Source organism: Podarcis gaigeae (assembly GCF_964106915.1).
Source record: "Podarcis gaigeae genome assembly, chromosome: 8".
Classification (NCBI taxonomy): Eukaryota; Metazoa; Chordata; class Lepidosauria; order Squamata; family Lacertidae; genus Podarcis; species Podarcis gaigeae.
In genome coordinates this window covers 18,152,617-18,179,689 of record NC_139684.1, presented here as the reverse complement: position 1 = coordinate 18,179,689, position 27,073 = coordinate 18,152,617, and the positions used below count along the sequence as shown (strand labels likewise).

The 27,073-nt window shown below is 46.9% G+C and overlaps 1 protein-coding gene across 17 annotated transcripts in view; it reads right to left on the bottom strand.

The window, feature by feature from the left end:
* The window catches only part of SAMD11 (sterile alpha motif domain containing 11), a 323,740-nt gene that overhangs the window by 41,728 nt on the left and 254,939 nt on the right, over positions 1-27,073 (bottom strand). For all 17 annotated transcript variants that reach the window (XM_083752510.1, XM_083752516.1, XM_083752517.1 and 14 more), the window contains 2 exons: positions 16,901-16,993; positions 5,563-5,727 (listed from right to left, as the gene is read on the bottom strand). In XM_083752510.1, coding sequence (XP_083608636.1) covers positions 5,563-5,727; positions 16,901-16,993 — 258 coding nt within the window. The remainder of the gene's footprint in view (positions 1-5,562; positions 5,728-16,900; positions 16,994-27,073) is intronic.

The window sequence follows — 27,073 nt, the reverse complement described above, 5'->3', positions numbered from 1 at the left end:
TCAGACCCTCCTCCAGCCCTCAGGAGTTGTAGTCTAGCCACACCCAATCACCTAGGATGCTGGCAGGTGCTGATGGGAGTTGGAGTCCAACCACATCTGGACTGATTAAGGCTATCCTACACAATTCCAACTGCTGTTTTTCATTGAAAAATCTTCAGCCAAAGAACCTAAGATTAAAACCTAAGACTTAAAAGAGCAGTCTGTCTTGATCAGAGCACAGATCCATATAGTGCAGCGTCCCCAGACAAGAGGCCACCACGAAGCTCCCAAAGTTGGACAGGAAAGCAATACCATCCAAAGGTCGTGTGCCTCTAGACATGCAGGTTTCCACAAAAGAGGGTCTCTCCAAGAGCAGGTTCACTAATCTTGGTATGAAATCTTGCCTGAACCACTGGAATCTTTGTTCCTCCCCCTGAAATAGTACTCCTAGTCATGCTTTGCACATACTCTGCACCCACCATAGCGCGCGCACGCACGCGCGCACGCACACACACACACACACACACACACACAGCTTCTTATACCCAGTGATAATTTGTACTAGCTGCCAATTAGCTCCCAGGTTAAGTTCAAGGTGTGCATGCATGGGACACAGGTGGCACTGAGGTCTAAACCACTGAGCCTCTTGGGCTTGCTGATCAGAAGATTGGTGGTTCGAATCCCTGCAACGGAGTGAGCTTCCATTGCTCTGTCCCAGCTCCTGCCATTCAAAAGGATACCAGTGCAAGTAGATAAACAGGTGGCGGGAAGGTAAATGGCATTTCTGTGCACTCTGGTTTCCATCATGGTGTTCTGTTGTGCCAGAAGTGGTTTAGTCATGCTGGCCATATGATCCGGAAAGCTGTCTGTGGACAAACGTCGGCTCCCTTAGCCTGAAAGTGAGATGAGCGCCACAACCCCATAGTTACCTTTGAGTGGATTTAACCATCCAGTGGTCCTTTACCTTTTACCTTACTGGTATGCAAAGCCCTATAAAGCTTGGGATTAGGATAGCTGAAAGAGCTTCTCACTCCTTATATACCCAACCCATTACGAGGTATCATCTTACCAGGAGGTTCGTTCCATATGATGTAGGAATCGGGTGTTCAGAGGGGCAGAACCGACACTTTAGAAATCCCTCCCAGAATACAGACAGACAGACTTGGGTGCACATTGAAGGATCATCCTTTCTCAACAAGCCTCTGAAAGAGGAGATCTTTATCCCAATCTGTAAACGTACTGGGTTTGTAATTGTTTTTATATACAAAATTGTTCTTTAATTGTTTGTATAGATGGAATTGTTTTTACATATGGAAACGTTTTTACATATGGAAACGATTTTTGCTATTTTTGGTTTTGTTCTTTTTACTGCAAACTGCTTTGAGGTATTTTATGGGAAGTGATTCGCAAATGGAATTGAATAAAAACAAACAAACAGTTCCTACATTTGTATCCATGTTCAGCCGAGGCCACGAAGCTGAGGCAGCTAAGCCTCTCTCCCCTTCCCTCCTTTTCTAAAGCAGGAGCAGTAATCCTTCCACAGCCAGGTAATTAGCAATCACTAATTGGCGGCAGTTTGTACCAAGAACTTTGGAGGAAGCAGACAATGCTTTATTTATCACCACCATTTGATGCCTTTATCCCCAGGATGCCAGAATGGGTTTGCAAAGGAGAGGAGACAAGGAGAGTTTGTGGGAATAATACTGGAGAAGTCCTGTTCTCACCAGCTCCCCTGGCTGAGCCCAGAGGTGAGCGATCATGTAAGAGTCACCTTTTCTGAGCATCTCATTGAAGGACTCATGAAGAACATGCAATGAGAAGAACTCATCTCATGAAGAACATGCAAGTGGGGGGACAGGCAGTTGCCTGCCCACTCACAGCTTTGGCTTGCAGAGAGCCTGTGTGTGGTTTAGTGGTTAGGATATTGGGTTAGTGCCTGGGAGACCAGTGTTCAAATTCCCACGCAGGCATGAACCTCAGACTGGGTGACTTTGCTCCAGCCACCCACTTACCTACCTAGCTAGCAAAAAGGGTTGTTGAGAGGATAAAAATGGGGAGGAGAGGGAAAAGCCCATCTAGATTTGCATCCAGTTCTCACAGTGGCCAGCCAGGTGCCCCAATGGGAAGCCCTGGACTTCAGTAAAACAGCAGTGCTGGCAGCCATTGGTAGCCTTATTCTCCCCCTATCAGTGGACCCGAGAGCAGAAGCCTCACTTAGGAGATTCAGGGTGCACACACAGCTCTGGACTCCAGTAACACCTCGGTGCTGGTCTTGAATTCCTAGAACTGGCTGCATGAGGTAGACGCCTAATGGAAGAGCTGGCCCAGTTTGGAAGAGGTGTTCTGTCCTGGTGTATGAAAGAAGTATGGATGCCTGTTTGATGGTAGAGACTGCAACCTGTCTTTAAAAGCACTTGCATTAAAAACTGTCTTTAAAAAAAACCCACTCCTGCTGCCTGGTTCATAGGTAGCACCTTTTTAAGCAGATCATGGTTGCAATCCTATACCCTCTTACCTGGGATTCAACCGGGCTTATGTCTGAGTAAATCTGCATGCACGGTATCTCATTATACATTCAAAAACACCACCACAGAGCTGTCTCCAGCTAAGTACTACACAGTGCAGCTTACTGAAATTATAATGCACTTAAGCCAGTCATGCCCATCAACCTCTGTGGGTCTACTCTAAATAGGGCTAGCATCGAATACCACCCACAATTACTTAATTATTAATCATACTAATAATATTGAAAAGCATTTCACAATGTTCCATGTTAAATCACATTCCTGCCCTCCATACCACATTTAAGTTAGATATTTTATATTTGTGTGTGTGTGTGTGTGTGTGCGCGCACACACACACACACACACACACACTGGATCTACTCTGAGTAGGACTAGCTTTGGATACAACCCCCGATTACACTATTAAATATTGCAAACATAATATATACAACACACAAACACAGATTCTCTGAATGATTTTTAAAATGAGGGTTCACCCCACCCCACCCTGAAAGAAAAAGAGAACATCAAGCCCCACCAGATCTCACACGCTGAAAAGCCCAGAGAATTTTCTCCAGCCAGTGACTGCACACCTCCAATGTTTATAAATTAATTATCTGAAAAAGGCTGGCCGTGCTTTATTGCAGTGGGGGCTGCAATTTAGAAGCCTGATGCGCTGCCAATTCCAAGAGCGGCATTGATCCCGAATGACCGCAACTATCCACCCAAACCCTCCTCCGCTCCCGCCTCCTCCCTCCCCTCCTTCTCTCTTCCAGCCACAGCCCTGCCTCCCCCTAACCCACCGCCTGCCCGCGCAGACATGCAGAGGATGTGTTATTTACAACGCTACACTCTCTTGACGGTTTGGAAATCAAGAGTGATTGACACACGGATGCTACAGGGGACGGCAGTTCCAGGCGCGGGAGAAATGGAGAATGTGAGGATTGATGCAGATGGAGAACGGCATGTGCAAGTGGGGGGGGGGGGAAGGAAGGAAGGAAGAGAGGAGAGGAAAGGAGAGACAAGCAATTAAAGAAAAAGAAAAAAATGGCTCCTAAATTATTAAAGGTTAGTTGGTGCCACTGGGTGTGCCCGCAGATAATCAGTGCTTTGTGCTGGCAGGAATAAAATTTATACTTGCTCTCACTGAGCTTATTTCTCCTAGGGAGCTTCTGCTATTCCAGGGTGAGAGATGGAAGGGAGTCCATCCCCTTAGCCATCCAGTTCTGCCCCGGAGTCAGCCTTCTGAATAGTTGCTTGCCTGGTTGCCAATGCAAGTCGAGAACGGTTGCCAGGTGATGCACAGGTACAAGAGCAAGCCTTCTGCAGGCTACTGGTTTTGGTGGGTTCAATAATTATGCAATTTATGTAATTAGTTTCGTAAAAATTTTAAACAGCGATATAAATAATGTCCTTTTGGGCAGAAGGCAAACTGCAGTTGAACGGAAGCAGCACTGCAAGCGGCAGGGCGGAATGCAAGGCAATGCCTTCTCTGGCCCCTACCTACAAGGCAGGCGTGGGAAACCCTTTATTAGTCCAACTCTCATCTGCCCAAGACTCCCATCTGCCCATCCCATCATGGTTGATGTAAACTGCAATCCAGCAACATCTGGAGGCACAGAAGTCCCCCATCCCTGCATTAAAGGCAGAATTCCAGGGAGAACGATCTGTCAAACGGAGGATCCACCATAAGGAGACCATTTCCTTCCTTGCAACACCTCCATCCCACCCCTGATCTCCCTATCTCGTGACCTGGGTTGAGTTAAAGGGGCTGGATGCCTCTCCCAGCCGTTTCTGATCCAGCAAAACACCAGGTGAGAAACTGCTGTTTCAAAAGAACCCAGCTAACATCATCCAGATGCAGAGGCAAATAACTTTTAAGTCCCAATGCTGAGTTAAAATCACCGCCTGTTGTTGCCCCAGGACTTGGGTATATGATCACAGAAAGCTACCCTCTACTGAGTCAGAGCACAGGGTCCATCTAGCTCAGAATTGTCTGCACCTGGGGTGAAGAACCTCAGGCCCAAATGTGCCTCCCCCAAGCCTCTCTTGCCAGCCATCACCAGCATGCTTTGCACTGTTTTTGCCTGGCTGGAATGAGCCCTTTAACACTGACATGCCTCTCACACTTGCCTGAATGGAGGATGAACTAGTGGATGAACTGTGTGCAGAAAATGAGTCTGCTGCACAAAGGTAAAAATCTGCATGCATTGCTCCGCCCACTTTTCCCTCTGCTCCCCACCCCACCAACACTGGCATGTGGCACCTGGGGAGGCTGCTAAAAAAAAGGAAGTGAGGCCTTGGGCTGAAAATTGTTTCCCACCTCTGGTCTGCACTGGAGAAGGTAGGGATTGAATTTGGTTAGTGAAGCAATTGCTTTACCAGCGACCCACGGCCCTTCTCTTAAGATACAGAAATGGAGCTGCCTTATACTCAGTCACACCGCTGATCTGTCCAGCTCAGTGTGTTGTTTATAGTGAGAATCTGTTTTACATGCAGAAGGTCTCAGGTTCAACCCCTGGCATCTCCAGGTAGGGCTGGGAATGTCGCTTGCCTGAAACCCTAGCAGGGGTCCGCAAACCTTTTCAGCAGGGGGCCGGTCCACTGTCCCTCAGACCTTGTGGGGGGCCGGACTATATTTTTTTGGGGAAATATATGAACGAATTCCTATGCCCCACAAATAACCCAGAGATGCATTTTAAATAAAAGCACACATTCTACTCATGTAAAAACACGCTGATACACAGGCCGGATTTAGAAGGCGATTGGGCTGGATCTGGCCCCCAGGCCTTAGTTTGCCTACCCATGCCCTAGAGAGCTGCTGCTGGCTAGTTCAGACAGCACTGAGCTAGATGGTCCAATGGTCTGGGTTCAATGTAAGGCTGCTTCCTACGTCCCGCTGTGACTGATGTGCACTGCCTGGGGAAACTCAAGTGGTTGTGGGAAAACTGCCTTTAGGGGGCCATTCCCAGTGTTTTCTTTCGGGGGGCTCCATGATAAGCTTCCCAAGGGGTGGTGGAAGTGGCTCAAAGCTCCAGGCAGGCACTCTCACAATAAGACAACGAAAGGGGGTCCTCACCACTATGGCTAGGGACTGCCATGCTGTTGGCCAACTGGTAGAGGCGCTGCTGCTGCTGCTCCTCGAAGGTGCCATGCTCATTGAGGGCGGACATCATCCTCCTGTAGTGCTCCTCGGGGGTCATCTGAGTCACGGCGCCCTCCAACAAGGGAGTGTGTGAATTTTCTGAGAGGAGAAAAGATGAAACATGAAGAGGGTGTGTATTTATTCACATAGGCGCCGACTCCATGGGGCCTGAGCCCCCTCAAAAATTCGTTTGGGGGGGCTCTGCCCCCCCAATAATTTAAGAAAATTATTAGTTATATTATGCTTTGTAAAATCACAAAATTATGTTGGTATTTTTTATTTTCCTTGTTTGACGATAGTTACCTTTTAAAATACATTCAGTAATGAGTTAAAACAAATCCCGATCTAGAGAGGGGGTGGGGTTGCGGGCTCTCGACCCATCAACAATCTCGCGGGGCTGGCGTCAGCCCAGCGAGAAGCGGGGATTCCCCCTAGCTCATTAATATTCACCGCCCACGGCGGCAGCCAATTGGCTGCCGCAAAGGGCAGGCCCTCACAGCCCGGGGCTCGCCCCTTTCGTTCCCCCAGCAGCAGCGGTTTGGAGGTCTTGGGCCCCCCCCATATTTTTTATAAGTCGGTATGGGGCCCCCCAATATTTTTTATAAGTCAGCGCCCCTGTTTATTCATTTGTTGCATTTCTATCTCACCTTTTCCTCCAAGGAGCTCAGGGCGGTTCAAACTCTAAAATTCTGTGATTCTATGAAAACAGCACTGAAAATAGGGGTCACGTATAATTGCTCCAATAACCATCATGAATCACCATGAATGGCCAAGGAAAAGGACTTCTGGAGGCACCCATAGATAAAAATCAGCCCATCTCTGGCTCCCAACCATTTCTGTCACCCGTTCCCCCCCCCACCACCTCACCCCTAAAACAGCAAAGGTGCCTCCAGGTTCTTGCTGCAGCACATGGTGGAAGATTAAAAAACCAGGCCTGGAGACGTTTGTTTACTGTAAGCAAAGCTCAACAGTAATTACCATTTTCTTGTTTTGGCAGCTTCCCTCCAACACTGTTTTATCTCTGATCATCCCCACGGGCTGAAGCTTTTCATTACTCCAGAGGAACTCCCAACATCAGTGGTAACATTGCAGTGCGGGGGGTGGGATGGGGGAGAGCAAAGGCAGCAAGTGAGTTGGGGAGGGTGGACCCCCCCCCCAATGCATGGGTGTGCATGCTGCAGAGCTCCCATCAGAACAGTTGGCACGGTTAATTGAATCAGATAACGATCTATTAAGGGAACTGCTTTGATTGTGCCTTGGGCCCTGTATCCATGTGCTTGTGACAGGCACGGAGGCAGCTGGCTTCTGAAAGCAGAGCCTTCCTGGCCCAGGAGGTGATGACCAGGCAGATGCAGAGAAAACCCTCTTGTTTTTTTAAAATTGCATGAAGTCTCCAAAAAAAACCCCCAACCCCAAACCAGAGTGAGTGTGAACATCCTGGTGGACAGCTTTTGACAAACTCTTCCAAAGGGCACCACATCCTTTGCTGCAGAGGGAGGGTGTGTGGTGCCATTGTGGGGGCATTCATTAATTTCCTAACATTTTATACTCTGCCTTTCTAGGAAGTATTTAACAGAGCTGGCATACGGTTGGAGTAAAAGACACCACTGTCACAACCCTGCCTTCTTCTGATGCAAGGCTAGATGACCTGTGGCTCTCTGGACACTGCTGGACTTCACCTCCCATCACCCCTGATCACTAGGGTCATGTTGGCTGGGGCTGATGGGGTCCAAAAACATCTGGAGGAAGCAAGGTTGGGAGATGAGACAAAGCCAATACACTGGGTTCTCTGTCTTCATTGGCCAGTGCCTCTTGCCTCACTGGCAGATTCCAGTGCTTCTCTCTCAGAAGGGTTTGGCTGCATACATACCATACGTTTAAAGCACATGGCTTCCGACCCCTGCCTCAAAGAATCCTGCAAACTGTAGTTCACCCCCTCACAGAGCTACAACCCCCAGCATGCTGAACAAACTATAGTTCCCAGCATTCTTTGAAGAAAGATGTGTGCTTTAAATGTATGGTGCAGACCCAGTCTAATTCCTACTCTCCCATTATGTCAGGGCACTTTGAAAAGTTGTAAAAGGAAATCTGTATCTTTACGAAGTGCATCTCCACCAAGGGGCCCACTCCATAAACCAGAGGTGCCTGGCTTCTCATGAAACCAGGATGAGTTATCTCCTCCTTGACTTGATGCACATAGCATTAGGAGCCCAGGGAACAATGTCAATGAAAAATGCTATTGCCGCTTCAGCGCCATCATTTAGATGTGTATCCCATCTTTCTTCCCAAAAGAAGCCCAGAGTGGCAAATGCACAAATGATAAAATAAATAAACATCTGAAAGACAATTCCAGCAGAGATGTAGTCCGTGTGTGTGTGTGTGTGTGTGTGTGTGTGTGTGTGATGTAAAAAAGGCTTGTTGGAAGAGAGGAAGGTCTGCAGGAATTGAAAAGGCCACAAAAAATGGTGCCTGTCTAATAAATTAACAGGAGGGAATTCCAAGGGGCAGGTGCCACCACACTAAAAGCCCGATTCCAGCGCTGTGTGGAATGGAATTCCTAAAAACTGCAGGAGGCCCTCATCTGCAGACCGTGGTGATCAACTGGGTATAGATATCCTGGTCCCAAGCTGTAGAAGGGCTTTATGCACCAGCACTGTGAACCTAAGACTTCAACCTGCACCTGGCACTAAAAGCCGTGAAGACCTGTTGACTCTGGAGAGGAACGAGGAGGGGTGGCCAAGAAGGGAAGCGCACAAAGGGAGCTTTGCCCATGGTGGAGCAGGTGGTCTACACCCCAGGGAAGGAAGGGGGAGCAGCCGCAGCTTTGGAATTCCCCTTCTTTCTATTCCTGCCGCCGCCATCCGCCGCCGCTCCCTGCTGCTGAATGACAAGGCCTCCCACGCTTGCCCGCCCACTTGGCTCCCTGGAGAGAAAGCTCAGAAATGCACCAACTGTCTCAACTCTGCTGTTCCCCCACCACCACTCAGAGCCAAAGCTTGGCGGGGAGGGGAGGAAGCCAGGATTTTGGGAGGGGGAAATCACTGGAGGTTTGGATTGTGTCGTTGCTTTCGGCTAGAGAAAAAGACTTGGTGTGTGCAGAGGAGGAATCTGTCCCAGAGATGATATCAGGTGCAAGGCGGAGAGAGGCAAAGTGCAGAGAAAGGCAGGGGTAGGTGGATGGGGGGGGGGGTTAGGATGTGATGTGTGGAAAGAACCCAAGGGAGATTTCTTCCTGCTCTGCCACCCATCTCAGCCCTGCGGCTCTGCTGTCTTGCTTTGGTCTTTAGCGCCGGCGGGTTAAAGCCAGGCGCTTGATCCCATCAAATCTCCAGACGTCTCCAGGTGTGACATCAGGACTCCGGCTGAGCCACTCAGAGAGCGTAACCGAGACGGCAGCAGCTGCCCTGGCCTTCTGCTCCGCCTGGTGCACAGATGCCGCTCGGAGGCGCCCGTCCCCTGGCATTCCAGCTCACGTGACAACTGTGTGTGAACTCTGCCAGCACCTTTAACTGGCGCTTCACCCCCCACAATGTGAGAACACTGTGAGAGCGGGATGCTGGATTAGGTGGGTCTTCAGCCTGATCCAGATGCTGGACTGTTATTTTCACTCCTATAAGTGCCTCCCCCTATCTAAGAGTCTACTAAAGATATATACAGAAGTAGTTTATTCCTTAGAATGGACCACACAGTGCATAGTTAAACAATGGAACCAACTACCAGCTAGATAAGGGACGTGGGTGGTGCTGCGGGTTAAACCACAGAGCCTAGAACTTGCCGATCAGAAGGCTGGCGGTTCGAATCCCCACGACGGGATGAGTTCCCGTTGCTTGGTCCCTGCTCCTGCCAACCTAGCAGTTCGAAAGCACGTCAAAGTGCAAGTAGATAAATAGGTACCACTCTGGCGGGAAGGTAAATGGCGTTTCCGTGTGCTGCTCTGGTTTGCCAGAAGCGACTTAGTCATGCTGGCCACATGACCCGGAAACTGTACGCCGGCTCCCTCGGCCAATGAAGTGAGATGAGCGCTGCAACCCCAGAGTCGGCCACGACTGGACCTAATGGTCAGGGGTCCCTTTACCTTTACCAGCTAGATATGGTGAATGCCACCAACTTGGATCAATGGCTATAAGGCACAATGGCTGTGTTCTCCCTTCACTCTCAGAGGAAGCATGCTCCTTAGCCCTCTGTCCATTCGTCAACCCTGAACCTAAAAAGTTTTCACATACAGGGAAGAGGGAATGGGAGACCTTACTGGCTACCTGAAGTGAACCAAAACAGAAAGGCAACCTGGATTCAGGAACAGAACTTTCAATTGTTGTGAACAACTGCTTAAGGAGAAAGCAGGTTGCTAGTCCTCACTATCGTCAGAAGGCTTCAGCTGCTCTTGCTTGGCAATCCTGCAGCGACCTGCCTAACCCGCCCCCCCCCCAGCATCCAATCTGGTGCCCTACTACCAAGACCCACAAATCCCAGTTTGCACCTGGCACAGAAATTGAGAATTAGAGCAGTGAGAACATTCCTGTCTACTGGATCACATAGGAAGTGAGAGAACTCTTCTTGACACTGCAATTCCCCTGCCCCACCAATGCTTACATTAGCCTAGCTCAAAATTCCTCCAATGTGTTGAAGCTTCTCCTGCATTTATTTTTGCTTAAAGAAAGAGTAGTGGGTGGAAAGAGACAGTCCCCATCTCAACAATTTTCTCTCTCTCTCTTCAGCCACCAGCCTCTTAATAATGCAACTCCATTTCCCATCTCCTGTGGAATCTGGGGAGTTGATCTCCACACCTGTGTCAGAAGTGAGGATTTTATTGGCGGGAGACAAAGAGGAGAGAGTCAGGAGTCTTCTCCTGGGGTGGACACTTCCTCCACGACCTGCCAGTGCGGCTCCTGTTCCGGGCCTCTGATACGCTCCAATTTCCATAATAGAGGCAAGAACGTTCTGCTCAGTTTGACAGCAGGCACACCTGGACGGCCCCCGATTCTGCTGAGATAGGGCTGGTGTTTGATCTCCAGAGGAGGAAAGGAAGAGACGGCTACCTGCTTCACAGCTGGAAGCTTTGGAGGCCCCTACAGGTGTCTCCCCTTCCCTCTTCCCTGGGCGGAAGGAGAGAGGAGAAGAAAGCAACTCATCCTGTTGCTTCTCCATCCTTTTCCAGAGAGCATGCAGCCACAGCAAGTGTCAGTGGGCTACACTAGGGATGGGCATATCTGTCAATATTGGCTTCATTTTCTCAATCTTAAATTAAGTTCCCCACATTCCCAACTCAGTTTGAAAACTGTAAGCAATTTCCAAAGCAAATTTATCAGCTCTTTAGTTTGGATTTTTCTTTTTACTCAAGGTTCCTGCATTGTAAGGAGTTGGACTAGAAGATTTTGGGGTCTTTTCCTGTGTAGTTTTACCTAATGTACCCATTTCTGCAAAGCAATTTTGCCTAATACGATATATTTTTCTGTCTATAATTTTCACTGAAATATGCATTTACAGGCACCCATTATGCCCTATCACATGCATTTTTGTACGCATGACCGGGCTAGAGGACTACGCTGCAAAATTCAGAGAAATTTGAATTTCAGAAGATGGCTACGTTTCAAGTATCATTTCGAAAAGTGTAAATTTGGACAGTTCGCCTTTAAATGCAAACCATATTGAGTTTATCCCATATCCCAAACTATAAAAGACTAATAATGCTGTATTGCTGTAATAGGATTGCTGTCCCCTCTGATGTTCACGCTTCAGGGCCAGAACAACCAGGTGGGGAATTGACGATTATGGTAGAAAGGGGGTTGCAAAAGCAGTTGTCAAGGTCAGTGCAGCATTATCTGGTTCATAGGGGAGGAGGTTTTAGGGCAGGAACACCAAATAAAGGAAGGGGAACTCAAGAAGGTAACTATCTCAAAATGTGGGATATTCAGGTATAGCAGATGCATACAAACTCACACTCTGTAAACAGGGCAAAGAAACCCTTGACACGAAAAGCACTGTCAGGTTGCTGTGCAATGAAAAAATGATGGGCTTTCTCACACAGCACCAGGCAATCAGTTTAGGGAACCCACTCTTCAAAAATGTTGTTGTTTAGTCATTTAGTTGTGTCTGACTCTTCGTGACCCATGGACCAGAGCACACCAGGCACTCCTGTCTTCCACTGCCTCCCGCAGTTTGGTCAAACTCATGTTAGTAGCTTCGAGAACACTGTCCAACCATTTCGTCTTCTGTTGCCTCTTCTCCTTGTGCCCTCAATCTTTCCCAACATTAGGGTCTTTTCCAGGGAGTCTTCTCTTTTCATGAGGCGGCCAAAGTATTGGAGTCTCAGCTTCAGGATCTGTCCTTCCAGTGAGCACTCAGGGCTGATTTCCTTCAGAATGGAGAGGTTTGATCTTCTTGTAGCCCATGGGACTCTCAAGAGTCTCCTCCAGCACCATAATCCAAAAGCATCAATTCTTCAGTGATCAGCCTTCTTTATGGTCCAGCTCTCACTTCCATACATCACTACTGGGAAAACCATAGCTTTAACTATACGGACCTTTGTCGGCAAGGTGATGTCTCTGCTTTTTAAGATGCTGTCCAGGTTTGTCATTACTTTCTCCCAAGAAGCAGGCGTTTTTTAATTTCATGGCTGCTGTCACCGTCACCATCTGCAGTGATCATGGAGCCCAAGAAGGTAAAATCTTTCACTGCCTCCGTTTCTTCCCCTTCTATTTGCCATGTCCAATAGGGTAGATGACTTTGAAGGGGGCTGGACAAATTTCATGGAGGATAAGGCTCTCCATGGCTACAGGTTATAATATTTGCAAGGAGCTTCCATGGTCATGTCCTATTAACTGTGCTCATGTCCTATTTGAGGGCTTCTCAGAGGCACGTGGTTGTCCACTCTTGGAAACAGGATGCTGGGCAAGGTGGTCCTTTGGTCTGATCAGGCCAAATGCTCAACTCATCCAGCCTCCTGTTCTCACAGTGGCCAATAAGAGGGTCTCAGGTAGCCCAGAGGCAGGGCATGAAGGCGGCAGCCTTCTTTCTCTGTTACTCATAAGTAAATCCCTGCTGGATCAGGCCAAGCCAATGGCTCATCAAGTTCAGCATTTGTTCTAACAGTGGCCAAATGTTGCTAGACTACAGCTAGGGATGCCAGAGAATTCTGTCGGAAATGGAAATAGGAGTAGATGTTGACACGGTCTGCTTATTCACCCAGGGTCAAGAATGGAAATCACTTAAGTTAATATGAGCAGTGTATAGTATCATCATCTGTTGTTGTTAAGTTTGCAACTTTAACTAATTCTGTTTCCTGCATTGTTTTTTATACTTCCTACCCACTGAAGTTAATTATGTATTTGATTCTATAATTAACTGCATTCGTTTCAGCCATGGTGGATAGCAAATTATGTAGGTTTTAGTGGAAGCTGAACTGCAGCAGAAAGGAAGCAGTCCAGATTGCCATGAACTTTGCACAGGATGGAAACTGCTTCCCCCTTACCCCCCCCCCTTGGTATATCTGGCTGGAAAAGGACACAGATGGATGGATGGGGACACACACAGTGTCACTAGTCAGCCTCACGTAGGAGAAAGAAAACCCTAGAATCTATTTCATTTAAACTTCTGCAGGTAACTGGAAGCACAAAGATCATTCTGACCGATCTCACACCAGATCTGATAATCTGCTGCTTCAGCCTGAAACTGTCCATGTCAAAGAGAGTGTGGTGGGACTGGGGGGGGGGGGGGAGATGCCAATCTGGGCAGAAATGGAGGTGTGGGGGAAAGGGAGGTCTTATTTGGGGTCTGGGATAAGCAGCATTGATTCCGAATCCAAAAGCGATAGATAGTCAGGTCTCGGGAAAGCCTGATTAAAGCTTAGCTGCCTTCCTTCTCCAAGAGATGGATTAAACTGCTATCACCTTGATTAATTTTTCAGAGGATGCAGCTGTTAAGGGGGGGAGAGAAGGGGGAGAAGGAAGAGGAGGAGGCAGGAGTTCAGAAACAGCCTGCAGATGGATAGCACAAGCGTATTATGAGCAGCATTTTACAGGTTAATACCACTGTTAGGTCCCCTCCGATAAGCTGGCTGGCATCACTGTCTTCCTTGGTATCAAAATGCATTTCAGCATCCTACCTGGATCCTATTGGAATATTGATGTCTGCCTAATTGCAACTCCAAGGAGGGAGAGGGAAGCAGAGGAGGAAAAAGGAGAGGCAGGCTGGGGTGAGGAGTGGGGAAAATGGTTTCACAGGCTTGTGGACAAGAGGAATGTGCACTGGAAAACCAGATTCTTCTGGGATATTATACTGTCTTTGTGGTTTTGGAGCTTCTTCCTAGGCATCTGCAACTGCCCTGCAGAAGAGAGAACCCTGAGGTCTCGGTTCATCACTTAATTGCATTCCTTCTCATTTTCAATAAAGTTCCCAACTCTTAGCATTGTGAAAAATGAAAGCAAGGTAAGAGGGGGGAAATACAGTATATATAGTCCTTATGATGGTGAAGCTAAGATAAAATTAAAAACAAGAAACGGTTAAAAACAAAGTTTCTAGTCCTTATGGTTGAAAAGAGAAGATTAAAATAGAAATAAGATACAAGTAAAGTTTCTAGTCCTTATGATTGTGAAGACTCTGCCTGGCAAAGTAACAAAGCTGCAGTGACTCCAGCGCTAGAACAACAGGGAGAGATGCTGCTGGCTCTTTCTCCAGATTTCCCTGTGCCTCTTCAAAATGCCCAGAAGCAAATGTCCTGGCTGCCCACAGAACTAACATAAAAGCACAGCCATCCTTTTGTTATCTTATGACTACTTTTCATAGAATCATAGGAGTTAGAAGGAACCTCAAAAGGCCATTTGGCTGAACCCCTTGCCAATGCAGGCACTCCCCTGCTACAACTTCCCCAACAGGCAGTCATCCAGCCTCTTCTCAAAAGCCTGTGTCAAAGGAGTGTCAGGCACCTCCTGCCACCAGGAAGTTCTCTCTAATGCTCAGTTGAAATTCCAGTGCATGTCATTTGAACCCGGTTCAGGCCCTGCTCTTTGGAGCAACAGAAAACAAGTTCGCTCCATCATCTAAGTGGAAGACTTGAAAACAGGTGTGGGGAGGTAGCCTTTGGTCCTTCAGAGGTTGCTGAGCTACAACTCTCCCATGGGTTGTGCTTGTTGGGGCTGATGGGAATTGTAGTTCAGCAACATCTGAAGGGCCAAAGGTTCCCCACACTCAGGTGCATTAATGACAGAGTTTCAAACAAAGATATGCTCTCTCAGGCCCACATTCGCAGTATGTTTGCACTCAGCAACGTCTACACTGGCTTGGTCATGTCCACAGAATGGAAGGCGGCAGGATCCCCAAGGATGTGCCCTACAGAGAGCTGGCTTCTGGCACCAGGTCAATTGGCAGACCAACTTTGCACTACAAAAATGTTTACAAATGTGACGTGAAGGCTAGTAGCATCAATTGTGCTGTGGGGGAAACCCTTGCAGACAATTGCAGCACCTGAAGACAGACAGTCAGGTTGAGCATCCATAGCGGTGATCAGAGGAGAAATGACTGCTGGGAGGAGTGCAGAGAGAAGAAGCGCTATGGTGCATCTGCAGAAGCACAACCAGATGCCTTCATCCATCCTAGCTGCAACAAAACATGTCTCTCCTGCATCGGTCTCTACAGCCACAACAGGCACTGCAACATTCCAACAGTCTGACTTTTCCCCCAAAGGAACACTCTTCCATTGTCTCCCAATACAGACAGATGCCAACAACCCTCAGTAGAAATAACATTGGTTGTATCCCTGCGAAAATAACAGGCAGGACCAATTTAGGTCCATAAATTTTAACAGGTCTGCTCTTGAGTAGGATACACCCCATGATCTCCTGTCCTTCCGTCCCCCGCCCTGTCCCTCACTGCCTAAAACGTTGGTATCAACAAACTGGAAGGTGAAGAAGGCATCTTTCTTAAGCCTTAAGTGCCCTTTTGAACGCATGGCAAGGTCATATCTTGGCACTTTTTCTAGCCCACAGTAGAGTCCTGCTGCAGAAGAGCCAAGGAGAAAGAAAGCTGCTGCTTAAAAAACTTATTTTCACAGTAGCTGTTAAGGCAAAACCTTTCTGACAACTTGGGCCCCTCAATCAGAGTGCAATCTCCATCAAGGTGTGTGCTATTAACTGCTAATTAGTTTTGAACTTAAAACAAGGAAACCTCTAGGGAACAGGGACAGGGCTGTAGCTCAGTGGAAGAGCATCTGTTGTTTTTAATGTATACTTGACTTTCTTCAGTAATGTTTTCTTCTGGATTACTTTACTTGATTTTTTAATGTAGGTTGCAAACTAATGTAGGTTGAGATTTTTTTATTAAAAATACAAAGCGGTATAGAAATTAAATGAATGATAATCCCCAGATTCTCTTAAGTAGGGCTGGGAGAGACTCTGGCCTGAAATCATGGAGAGCTGCTGCCAGTCAGTGTGGACAACACTGAGCTGGATGGACCAATTGTAGCTTAGTCCTAGAAGAACTACAATTCCCAGCACCCTTAAGAAACTACAGTTCCCTGGATTATTTGGTGGGGTGGAGGAGTCATTGCCTTAAATGTACAATGTGTACACAGTCTCTGCCTCTCTCACACAGGAACCTGGCCTCGTACTCCCCCATCTCTGTGCTGCACGCAAAACTGCTTTTGAAACTTAGGGGCTTTCAAAAGCAGATTGCAAATATGGCATTGGGCAGGTATGCAGTTCTTCTCTTCAAAGAAATAACTGGAATTTAAAAAATCCTGTTGATCACGCCCAACTCCCCCGAGTGCGACTGAAGTAGCTGTTTGTATTCCATACGGAAGTCTTGAAAAGAAAATGTTTTACTATAAAAACCCAAACTCACAGGCAGGAGGGAGCGGAGGGGGGAAGAGAGAAAGAAAGGAAAACACCAAGGAAGGAAATGGGACATAGTAATTTTTGTAATCTTAACTCTTGCTAAGCGGACAGGGGGTGGGGGAAATCTTACAGAATGATGTTCTCATCCGGTACTAAATCGTTCATAAAGGAAGGAACTTACCCAGATCTTATCAAGTCCGGGGGTGGGAGCAGGGTGCAGGGGTCAGCATAAATTAAGAGCAATTCAAGTTAAGGGACACCTTCCGTAGCCAGAAAGCTGAGAATGGAAGAACCCTTTGAGCTTTTATGAAAGGAAATTGCAGCAGCGGCATGACTCGGGGAGATCCTGCTGCTCCCCCCAAAAAAACTCCTCTTTCTCCATCATAAACGCCAACTGTTCCAAGCTTCAGAAAGTATTATGATTTTTTTTAAAAAAAGGAACCTACCTTTTGGGGACTCACTTCGAGATTTCTTGCTCTCCAGGGGACACTCGCTGCTGCTGTTGGGTGAACACGCTCTTCTCTTGCCTAAAACTTCGTCTGGAAGGGGGGGGGGAGAGAGGAGAGAAAGAGAATTAGATAGAAAGGCACACTCTTCTTTCCATCACCGCCACCCTTTCATCCAGAGACTTTGGGGGGCATGTTGAACACACACACACAAATCTGGCTGAGCGAGGGAGGAGGGAGGGAGGGTGGGTGGCGGAGTGGAAGTCATATTGAGCTCACGGATATGCTTTCCTAATCATGCAGCCCAAAGGGACCCGGCGACCCTTCAGCACGCTGATCAATGGCCACGGTTTCCAGCCATAAATTTGGAAATCTAGTTTATTTCCTTACTGAACTGCATCATTTGATCGGCCGCCTTTCGTCCCCCGGGTGTGTCCTCGCTTTTCATACCCTGATGCAAAACAGCTGGGGTCTTGGCGGGTGGTTGGGGGGGGGAGAAAGAGAGAGAGAAAGAGTATTCACTTCCCCCTTCTCTCTCTCTCTCTCTCACACACACACAAGCACCCTGCTCCTCAATCTTTCTTCACGGTCTCTCTCTCTCTCTCTCTATCTCCACCCCTTCGCTCTTGGCGATCGCAAGATCTTCAGCAATCTTCTCCCCGCCAGACTGCGCGAGAAGCACTCAGCCTCTGCATCCGTGCAGTCCTAGCAAGCCAACGCAAAATATCTAATATACAATTACAACATCTCTCTCTCTCCCCCCCCCACCCCCTCCTCTCTTTCTCAATTCCCCCCTCCTGCTTTTCCCTTCTCCTCCTGTACAGATTTAAAAATCAATATCCTCCCATAATAATGCTGGGGAGACCGTTTGTCATCGTCGCAAGCATCAAATTCTCATCTATCAAAAAGGCTCTGCCTTAAAGGGACTGCAACCCCTCCCCCCACAAAAAAACACCCTGTGCGAAACAAGTATCATATTTTGTGTGTGTGCATGTGTGTGTGTTGCAATTCTGAAAACGCTCATAACATCACTTAATAGAAGCAGAACTCTGCTTCCTGACAATTTCAGCTGCTTTTTTTTTTTTGTAATGTAAATTTTTAATGTAAACAACCCCCAACCAAGCTTCTGGTCCTTATGACTAATGAAATCCCAGGATGCAAAGTGGTGGATTGAGAAATGGGCTTCAGCAACTCATGTACCTCTGTGTCCTCCCCCAAACCCCAACATGACCAAAACGAGAATTAATTATGCACAATTATGTTTTTAAAAAAATGCACACAAAATAAAATTCATGCCATTTTGCTCAAGTCGTTTAATTTATCTTTAGATGCAGAACTGAGCTTTTCCTGGCATGGAATTCAACTTGCTCGGGTGGCATTTATTTATTTATTTAAGCACAAGGCCCATACAGCTCTTGTGCATATTTCTTTGCAACTGGTCAGGAACCACATGAAAAACTACCCTGCTTGGATTGCGGAGACGTTGATTGTATTGCTGGTAGCAGTCCTAATTGCCTGCTGTTTAACAACCACTGTGTTGCTCAGATTGGGCAGCCGTTGCAAATTAGGTGAAACAGTATCTCTTGATGGAACAGTTTCTGTGAGTGTGGGAGTATGTAAACTTTCCTGTGGATCAAAACACTTAAATCAGGGAGGAAGTTTTCCCTCTGCCACAGAGTTTTGGGCAGCGAAACCTTTTGCCCTGTTTTTCCCCCCTAATGGCTGGCAGTTTTATCTCTTTGGACTGATTTTTGAATGAAACCTTCATCTATATAAGAATATAAAAAAGAGCCTTGAAGCTGCATCAAGCCAATGGCCAATCTAGTCTAGCATGCTGTTCTCACAGTGACCAACCAGATAGATGCCTGTGGGAAAACCCATCAAGCAGGATCTGAACCCAAGATCTCCCCTCTTGCAGCTTCCAGCAACTGGTACTCTGAAGCATTACTGCCTCTGCAGTTTGCTTTTTTAAAAAGGAGAAGGCTACTGAAACTTCTTCCCCCCCCCATCATGACGTAAGTTCTCCCCTTTTCCATATCAGTTTGCGGAAATCCTCATGGAAAATTCACCACCGTTTTAGTGCGTGTTTTTCCTATTGTGCACATTTACATGTACACACATTTTTGTAAGGGGATTTCCCGTGATGTGATGCAATCTTTGCACATTCTTTTGACTAATACATGCATTTTATGCACCCTTCGTCCTAACATCATGACTTGGCTGGAGGACTGCACAGAGAAATTGGGAAAAGTGCAAACTTCTAAGGGTGGCTGTGTTTTGGCTTCTGTATGGTTTTTGGAAAGTGCATGAGTTGGGAGATACTTATTTTAATGTGAACTTAATCAAATTCCTCCCTCATCCCTGCTAACACCTGAGATGCTGACAACGAACTTTTTGTTCTTCTTTTATTATGTATTTTGTGTTTTTATGTTGCGTTTTACACCCTGAAATCTACAAATGAAGAGTGGTATACAAATTTAATAAATAAAATAACTACTGAGAGTCAAGTACTTTTTTTTTCCTTTTTAAGGCCAGTCTGAGGCTTAGCCTCTATGGGAAACATGTGAGTGTGAGACTCTATGGGAAACATGTGAGTGTGAGAGCCAGTGTGGTATAGCGGTTAAGAGCAGTGGACTTGTAATCTGGTGAACCGGGTTCGATTCCCTGCTCCTCCACATGCAGCTGCTGGGTGACCTTGGACTAGTCACACTTCTCTGAAGTCTCTCAGCCCCACTCACCTCACAGAGTGTTTGTTGTGGGGGAGGAAGAGAATGGAGAATGTTAGCCGCTTTGAGACTCCTTCGGGTAGTGATAAAGCGGGATATCAAATCCAAACTCTTCTTTGGGGTATTTCTCCCTGCCTTGCAAGCTTGGATTCTCCTGAACCTGGACATCCCGCTGGCCGGCACGTGCAACACACTTGCCCCTAGAAACGGCATCCATGACAACAGGACGGTTTTTGCCCTATGCCCCACCAGCATGGGGCTGGCTTCCACCCTCCCTAAACCGTAAAAGAACAATGGACCGGCAGGTGAAAGGCGCCCAGTTGGGGTTTCGTGCCACGGCATGCAGTTGGCTCTGCCCTTTGCCGGCACGAATCAGCGGAACAAAGGGAGAGAGGGGGGGAAAGGTCATGGGAATTACAGGGTGTAATTTAAACAGAGGGCAAGCCATCAGCACTTGGGGAGGGGGAGAGAAGGAAAAGTGCTTGGAGCCTAGAGGCTCAGGAGCCAACATCTGACTGGCTAGTTTAAAATCACTGTGCAATGTCCTGCAACCGGCAGACCTTCGTTGGGTCTTGCTGCCCCTGCTCTCTGCCCACTGCTCACGGCCAGAAGGAATGCCTTAGGTGTGTTTTCCCCTCCTAATATAGGAACTCATCCCCCGCCCCACAGTCTGCAAAACGCCACATGCATTTTCACTCCTAAAATAGGCTCAATGACGCTAGTCCCTATGGGAGTGCCATAGCCTGCAAAATGCCCAAGGTAAATTTTCATGACTAAAATAGCCCCAATGACATTAGTCCCTGTGGCAAGTTCCCTTCCCCCCGCCCCAAAGTCCCACAGCCTGCAAAATGAATTGAGAGTTTTCACTCTTAAAACAACCTCAATGACGCTAGTCCCTATGGGAGGTTTCCCCACAGTCCCTTAGTCCGTAATATGCCCTTGGTGTGTTTTCATTCCTAAAATAGCTTCAGTGATGCTAGTCCCTATGGGAGGTTTTCCCCAGTTCTATTGCCCGCAAAAAGCTTTGGGTGTTTTCACCCAAATATGTTAGTCCTTAATGGGATGTTTTCTCCACATTCCCAGCCCATCATTCTCCACAACTCCCATCAGCCTCAACAAGGATGGCCAAGGATGGCTGGAGCTGTAGTTCAGAAACATCTGAACATTTAAGTTTTTTTCAATATTGTTATAAACTTCTGTGATATCTCTTTATGGTACAGCAATATATAAATCTTTTTAATAAATAAATAAGCACCTGTAGTTCGGCAACATCTGCTGTAGATGAAACAAAGTAGAATATAAAACATTAAAAACATACACAACACAAACAACTAAAACAACAATGCAACCAGTTAAAAAAAGAATCAACACTGGTAGAACTGTATAACAACAAGAACCTCAAATGCAAGTTTAAGCAGAATCAGAGAAAAGGTATCAAGCAAACCTTTACACTACAGCATTCCACAAATTGCGGGGGGAGCCACCACCAAGGAGGCTCTCGCTGCTACCTTGTGCTTCAGAATGTTTACAAGCGCAGACAGGTTCTAAAGCAGAATGGCAGATAACCACCCCAATATCACCACGAGCTCAAATCTTAATGAAATCACCACAAATAGAACATCTGGAGAGAGCTGAAATGGTGAAGGAAAGCCTTCTCGGAGAGAAGTGTTTCACTTTGTACATCAACATTCTGGAGAAGACCAATTGTTAGGCAATGAGTAATTTGAAGACATTAAGGGCTCTGCCAGACTGATGTTTCATTACTGGTATATTCTGAAACATGTTCTTGACAGAGTAATGGTGCATTAGTGATGGATTTATCGTGCTTTTGTTCTGTGATGCTTCCACATTATTGCCATCCGACAGAGCTAAAGTGCAACAAATATGGGACAAAAATAAACCAGACTATTTGTGGATAAAAAGTAATGAAATTTCAGCAGCGAGTTACAGGATACGCACTGATTGGAAATGAAGCGCAATGTGACAGGCGCAAGCAGTATTGAAAAAAGGATTGTGTGTGACTGCCCTGATAGCATCAAGAGCACAAATCATCATGAATGTGCAATAAAAAGGATATCCGGAGGGGCCCTGATTCCCAAGGTGTGGTTTTATTACATGAACAGCTTTGAGACGCCTCCTCCAAAGTCCCTTCGGAGAAACAGAGCAGAGGCGGGGATGGGGGTGGCTTGCTTTCACAGCCTCCTTCACTGCTCACCTATAACGAGGCCGTTTACAAGGAGAGGTGTGCAGACATGCCCTGCAAAATTCATTTTTACAGCCTGTGTCGGGTCATAAAAAGGTGGTAAAAATTCATAGTATGGAAAACAAGCCCAGCTGTTCGTCTTTGTGGTGGAAGAAAGAGATCCAGGTTCATTTTGCAGATGATGCATGCATAGAGGACGGTGCTTGGGCGAGTGGCTGGGCGTCTCTTACTCTCACTTGTGTATATACAAGTATCAAATGCTTAAGATACATGCCTAGTGTCAGTGCCAAGCTAACCATGGCCTACCTTGCAGGCTACGCATGAATGAAGACTGTGCTTGGGAAGTGAGTAGGGTTTTCTCTTTCTCGTTACAAAATAATGTATCTGTACAGTTCAAAAGCACGCCAAAAAGTGCAAGTAGATAAATAGGTACCGCTCCAGCGGGAAGGTAAACTGCATTTCCGTGCACTGCTCTGGTTTCGTTGCTCCGTTGCGCCAGAAGCAGTTTAGTCATGCTGGCCACATGACCTGGAAAAACTGTGGACAAATGCCGGCTCCCTTGGCCTATACAGCCAGATGAGCACCGCAAGCCCGGAATGGTTTGCGACTGGACTTAAATGTCAGGGGTCCTTTACCTTTTTTTTACATGTAAGTATTGTATGGTTAAGACACAGGCCTAGTGTCAATGCCACACTTAACCATGGCTGAATTTGCACAAGTTATGCATATGTAGAGAATGGTACTTGGGTGTGTGATAGTCTCTTTTACTCTCATTTCAAAATGATTTTTGTGTCTATGTAGGCACCAATGTCATGTTCGGTGTTAATGTCATGCTAACTGGGGTTTGCTGCTCCCCCAAATCTCAACCTCAGCTTGCAGGCCTGTTTCATGCCCTGGTTAAGAAAGGAACTTTGGCTAGCATTAATCCCTGGAATCTCCAAGTAAAGCTGGTGATGTCCCCCTCTCTGAAACCCTGGAGAACTGTGGATAGTCAATGTAGATGGGTCAATGGTCTGATTTGATATAAGGCAGCTTCCTATGTTCCTAATCTAGAGAAAGGGTTGTAGCTTGCTGGTAGAGCATCTGCTTTGCATGCAGAAGGTCTCAAACTCAATCCCTCACATCTCCAGGTAAGGCTGGGAAGGTCCCTGGTCTGAAACCCTTGAGAGCCACTGTCAGGCAATATATACAATGCCACGCTGGATGAATCCACGGTCTGACTCTGTACAAGGGCAGTTTGCTATGTTGCTCTGTAACAAAGCAGATCTCGAAAGCCTGAAGTTTTCTCTCCCCGCCATACGGCACATGAGAATCTCTTATTTTCCGAGAAACGTACAGCCAATCCAAGTGCTCACTATCATGTTCTGAGGACACAACAAAGCCAAGAAGGAACTAAGGTGAAAACTGTTTAGAAAGAAGTCCTCGTCCTTTAGTCCACAGGCATTTCAAGGTTGATTCATTTTCTCAGGGTCAAGAGTTCATAAATAAATCAAGGCGGTTGGAACGGGCTCACTGAGCATTCACAGACTGAAAACATCCTGAGTTTCAAATGTTCATAAATTTAATTCAAGGCAGTTGGAATCTGCTCATCTCTATATTATGCTCATGGTTTCTGATTGCCTTTCTGCCAATTTTGGTTTCTTCTTCTCACGTTTCGCATTTTTCCAATATGCAGTTCAGTTCTCCACTTTTCAGCATCAATTTGTGGTTTATTTATTTTTAAAGTCCTCCTGAAAATTCACCAGCAGTTTAGTATGAATTTCTCCTAATATACACCTTTTTGCAAGGAGCGTTTGATTTATTGTATTTCTATGCTGCTTTCCATTCAAATCAATCTCAAAGCGGCTTAAGAACAATAAACAACAATAACATGATAGAACATCACAAATACAGCATAAATCAAATAATATAATTAATGAACTATCAATAAAACACTAACAATCTATAAAACATTAACAAAGCAGCAACTAAAAATAAACATCACAATTAGCAAAAGTAATATTATATGATGAACAAATCAATACAGTCCAATATACATGCATTTGCAAAGCAACTTCCCCTAATATAATGCATATTTGTCTGCTATTTTCATTAATGTACTCATTTTTATGCACACTTTTATTCATTTTCGTACACATTACTTGGCTGGAAAATTCCACTGCAAAATTTGGAGAGGTGTGACTTTTGCACGGTTGGCTGTGTTTCAGTTTGTGTATTTTTTCCGGAAAGTCTGAGTTAAGAGAAGTTTGCCTTTGAATGCACACTGAATAGAATTTCTCCCCCATCCTTACTTTCAGGAAGGGCCCAGATTCCCTGACACTAAATGAACTGTGCTGCGTGAAAGAGTACTTTCTTTTGTCTGTACTGAATTTTCCATAATTCAGATTCATTGGATGGCCACAAAGTTCAATATTATCAATGGGAGAAAAACTTACCCACTTTCTTCTCACAATGCTTGATTTTACACACCTTTTACTTGTCCCCAGGGACCAAAATGTGTGGTTATACAAACCAGGATCAGTGCATTCTTAGCACACGATTAGAGAAGAAAAAGCGGGGTCCCCAAGCTTTGAGGTACAGTGGGAATGGGGAACCTCAGGTGCGGGGGCCAAATCCTTGTCCATTTGGTCCTCGTGACTCTCCTCAGGCAATAAACCCTCCCAAGTTACTCTCCTCAGCAGCTTTGTTTTTTACACACACACACACACACACACACACACACACACACACACACACAGTTTTTTGCCTGGCTAGAAATGCATCCTCGAAATCTGATAAAGACTCTTGCTCGCCTGGATAGAGAAGGCTGTGTGTGCAAACTAGCCTACTGTACAAAGATGAAATTCCCATTTGTTGCTCTGCCCATTTTTGCCTGGCACTAACATGTGGCCCCCAGAAGGGAATGTGGCCCTTGGGGTGACAAAGGTTCCCCTCTCCCTACCCCTGCCTTACTGGGACCTCTGCCTGTACCACCACCTTAGGCCCATTACTCATCTCCATGGAGAACCACAAAGCCAGAGCCACTGAACTGACGCATCCTCAGATACCCGGCCTGACAGTTTGGCGATGACCATGACCATTTCGTTTTGTCAGGGCCTCGGCCTTTTCTGCACCACTTTGAAGGCGGCAGCAAAGAGATAGCAGCTTCCAGGGGAGCAGGCAGCAGGAGCCGTGCCCTGAGCGTCGCTTAAACGTCCGACCGCACTCATTCAGCCCCCACCGGCCCGTGACAGGCTTTGACAGCCAGACTCCTTAATTCCTTTTTCTTATTCCCTTAATCTGTCATCTTTATCAGGCCGGGGAAGTGCCAAGCAGCGTGCAGGAGCCCCAGCCCCGATCAATCTCCACATTACAGCTGACAGAATGGTGCTAATAACTTATTGATCTCGTGTTTGCCGAGCCCCGCCGGGGCCAAAAAGCCTGCCATTGATTGGCTTGAGGGAAAAGGAACCTCTCGGGCTGAGCGCCGAGCGGAAAGCCTTCAAATTGTCTTCTTCCCAAGGAGCTCAAAGACAGAGTGAGGGGAGGCGAAAGGGAAGGTAGGTGGGAGAGGAGGGAGAGATGGGAGAAAACTCTCTCTCACACACACGGTAGTTTCGGGGTTGAGAAAATAATGGGGAGAAAAGATGGGAAAGGAGAAAATTAGAAGCAATATTTTGTAATAAGGGAGCCACTAGATTCATGGAGGAGAAGCCTGGCAATGGCTACTAGCTGGAATGGCTATTCCCCCCCCCCCCCACACTCTTATCAGAGGCAGTATGCCTATGAATCCCAGTTGCTGGGAATTGCAAATGCTATTGTGTTCAGGTCTGGTTTGGGAGCTTCCCCTGGGGATCTGGCTGAGAACAGGGTGCTAGACCGTGATGGACTTTTGTCCTGATCCAGCAGCCCAGCTCTTCTTATGGTCTTATTCAGCATACCCTCCTAGGCTTACTTTAAAAGGAGGCTACACAACTTTATAGAGGGGAAGGCTAGCACCTGGCTATAGGCCACTGTGGTCCTGTTCCACCTCCGCTGTTGGGAGGCAGTATACCCATGAATACGAAGTTTGTGGGAATTTCAGGTGGGGAGACTGCCCTTTGGGGCACTGTGAGGACAGGGTATGCTGGACAAGATGGGCCCTTGGCTTGATCCAGCACACAACTTCTTATGCTTCTAGGACTTTGGTACGTTTGACACACAAATGTGTGTGACATGGAGGAATCACAAGATGAGTTTCTCCCTCAGTACTCATGGTAAAACTTGACTTATCAAAGTCCACCCCACCTCTCACAGGCAAGTTGCAGGTTTGAGGAGGCTCTTGAGATGTAATGGGATCCCCTTCTAATTGGGTGTCCTCTTGAGGTTCCCTGGGGATGGGCAGGCTTGTTTTGTGGTATGTTAAGAGTGGCTCCCTTCCATTTTTTAGCTGCTATACAGAGTGTCATCTCTCCTCCAGGCATCCACCATTTTGTTTTCCATTTATGATGAATTGGGAACATAATCTAGTCCCACCTGGAGATGGTACCCAGGACACGTTCTGCATTCAAAGCAGACAATCTACCACCAAGCTACGGCCCTTCCCTTAAGACACAGGAAGCTGCCTAATACTGAGTCAGACCACTGGGACCATCTAGCTTAGTGCTGCCTACACTGGCTGGCAGCAAGTCACTGGGATTTCAGGCAGGCGACATTACTAGCCGTATCTGGAGATGCTGGGGATTGAAGCGAGGACCTTCTGCATGCAAAGCAGGTGCTCTACCACTGAGCCATAGCCCTTCCCCACAGCGGAGAAAGTGGGGAGAGAGATAAATGCAAAACACAAGAAAATGGAAGAACAGAATTCTAGAAGTGAAGTGTGAGGAGGAAGGGAGGGGGAAAGCCAGGAATGAGTGACTGGGAAATTGAAAATGGGTGGTGGTGATTTGCACTGCAAAGTCTCCCCTGAGTTCTTAATTGGTTGGGCTCTTCCCCACCCCCACGATGCAGCTGCTCCCTGGCCAATTAGTTTCCCACTGCTAGAGAGAGAGCACAGCATCCACGGTGGAACAACAAGTCCTCCTGGCAGCCTGTTCAATACCTCTCTTTTGCAACTGCAGAGGGGGGCAGGTCCCTGGTTAATTTATGAGCTGTGCGGTCACATTACTGGCTTAACCCTTACATCTCAGCGGCCTTCAGGCGCGCCAGCGGACTGGGCCCCCCTTGCTCAACTTCAGCATGTCACGATGTCAAGTCCATCCAGGGGAGCAAAGGAAGCTTTCTCAT